Source organism: Sinocyclocheilus grahami, unplaced genomic scaffold (assembly GCF_001515645.1).
Source record: "Sinocyclocheilus grahami isolate Dianchi unplaced genomic scaffold, SAMN03320097.WGS_v1.1 scaffold6230.1, whole genome shotgun sequence".
NCBI lineage: Eukaryota > Metazoa > Chordata > Actinopteri > Cypriniformes > Cyprinidae > Sinocyclocheilus > Sinocyclocheilus grahami.
The window spans coordinates 8,236-8,493 of record NW_015510708.1 but is presented as its reverse complement, the minus strand read 5'-3'; the positions used below and the strand labels follow the sequence as shown (position 1 = coordinate 8,493).

The following is a 258-nucleotide window of genomic DNA, read 5'->3' as shown; positions in this document are numbered from 1 at the left end:
GACAAAAATACTATTGAAATATGAACATATTTCATAGTACTAGCATAACCGCTGATTATTGTCTCAGCTTTAGTTAAGTCGTACGTAGTTATATAACTGACGGGGGCTAGACGAATTGTACTAGCATAACCGCTGATTGTTGTTTTGAGCTTTAACTAAGTTGTACATGGGTAACTGTAGGGGACTAAACAGAAATACTATTTAAAGAATGGTAAGCATGGGTAACGTCTCAGGTTACGTAAGTAATCCTGTTTTTTC

General features: G+C 35.7%; 1 protein-coding gene across 1 annotated transcript in view; it reads left to right on the top strand.

Annotated features, from left to right (window-relative positions):
- Positions 1 to 217: 217 nt before the first annotated feature.
- The window catches only part of LOC107577499 (tripartite motif-containing protein 35-like), a gene marked incomplete at its 3' end in the record, with an annotated part of 8,174 nt that continues 8,133 nt past the window's right edge, over positions 218 to 258 (top strand). The window contains exon 1 of the mRNA XM_016263566.1: positions 218 to 238. Coding sequence (XP_016119052.1) covers positions 218 to 238 — 21 coding nt within the window. The remainder of the gene's footprint in view (positions 239 to 258) is intronic.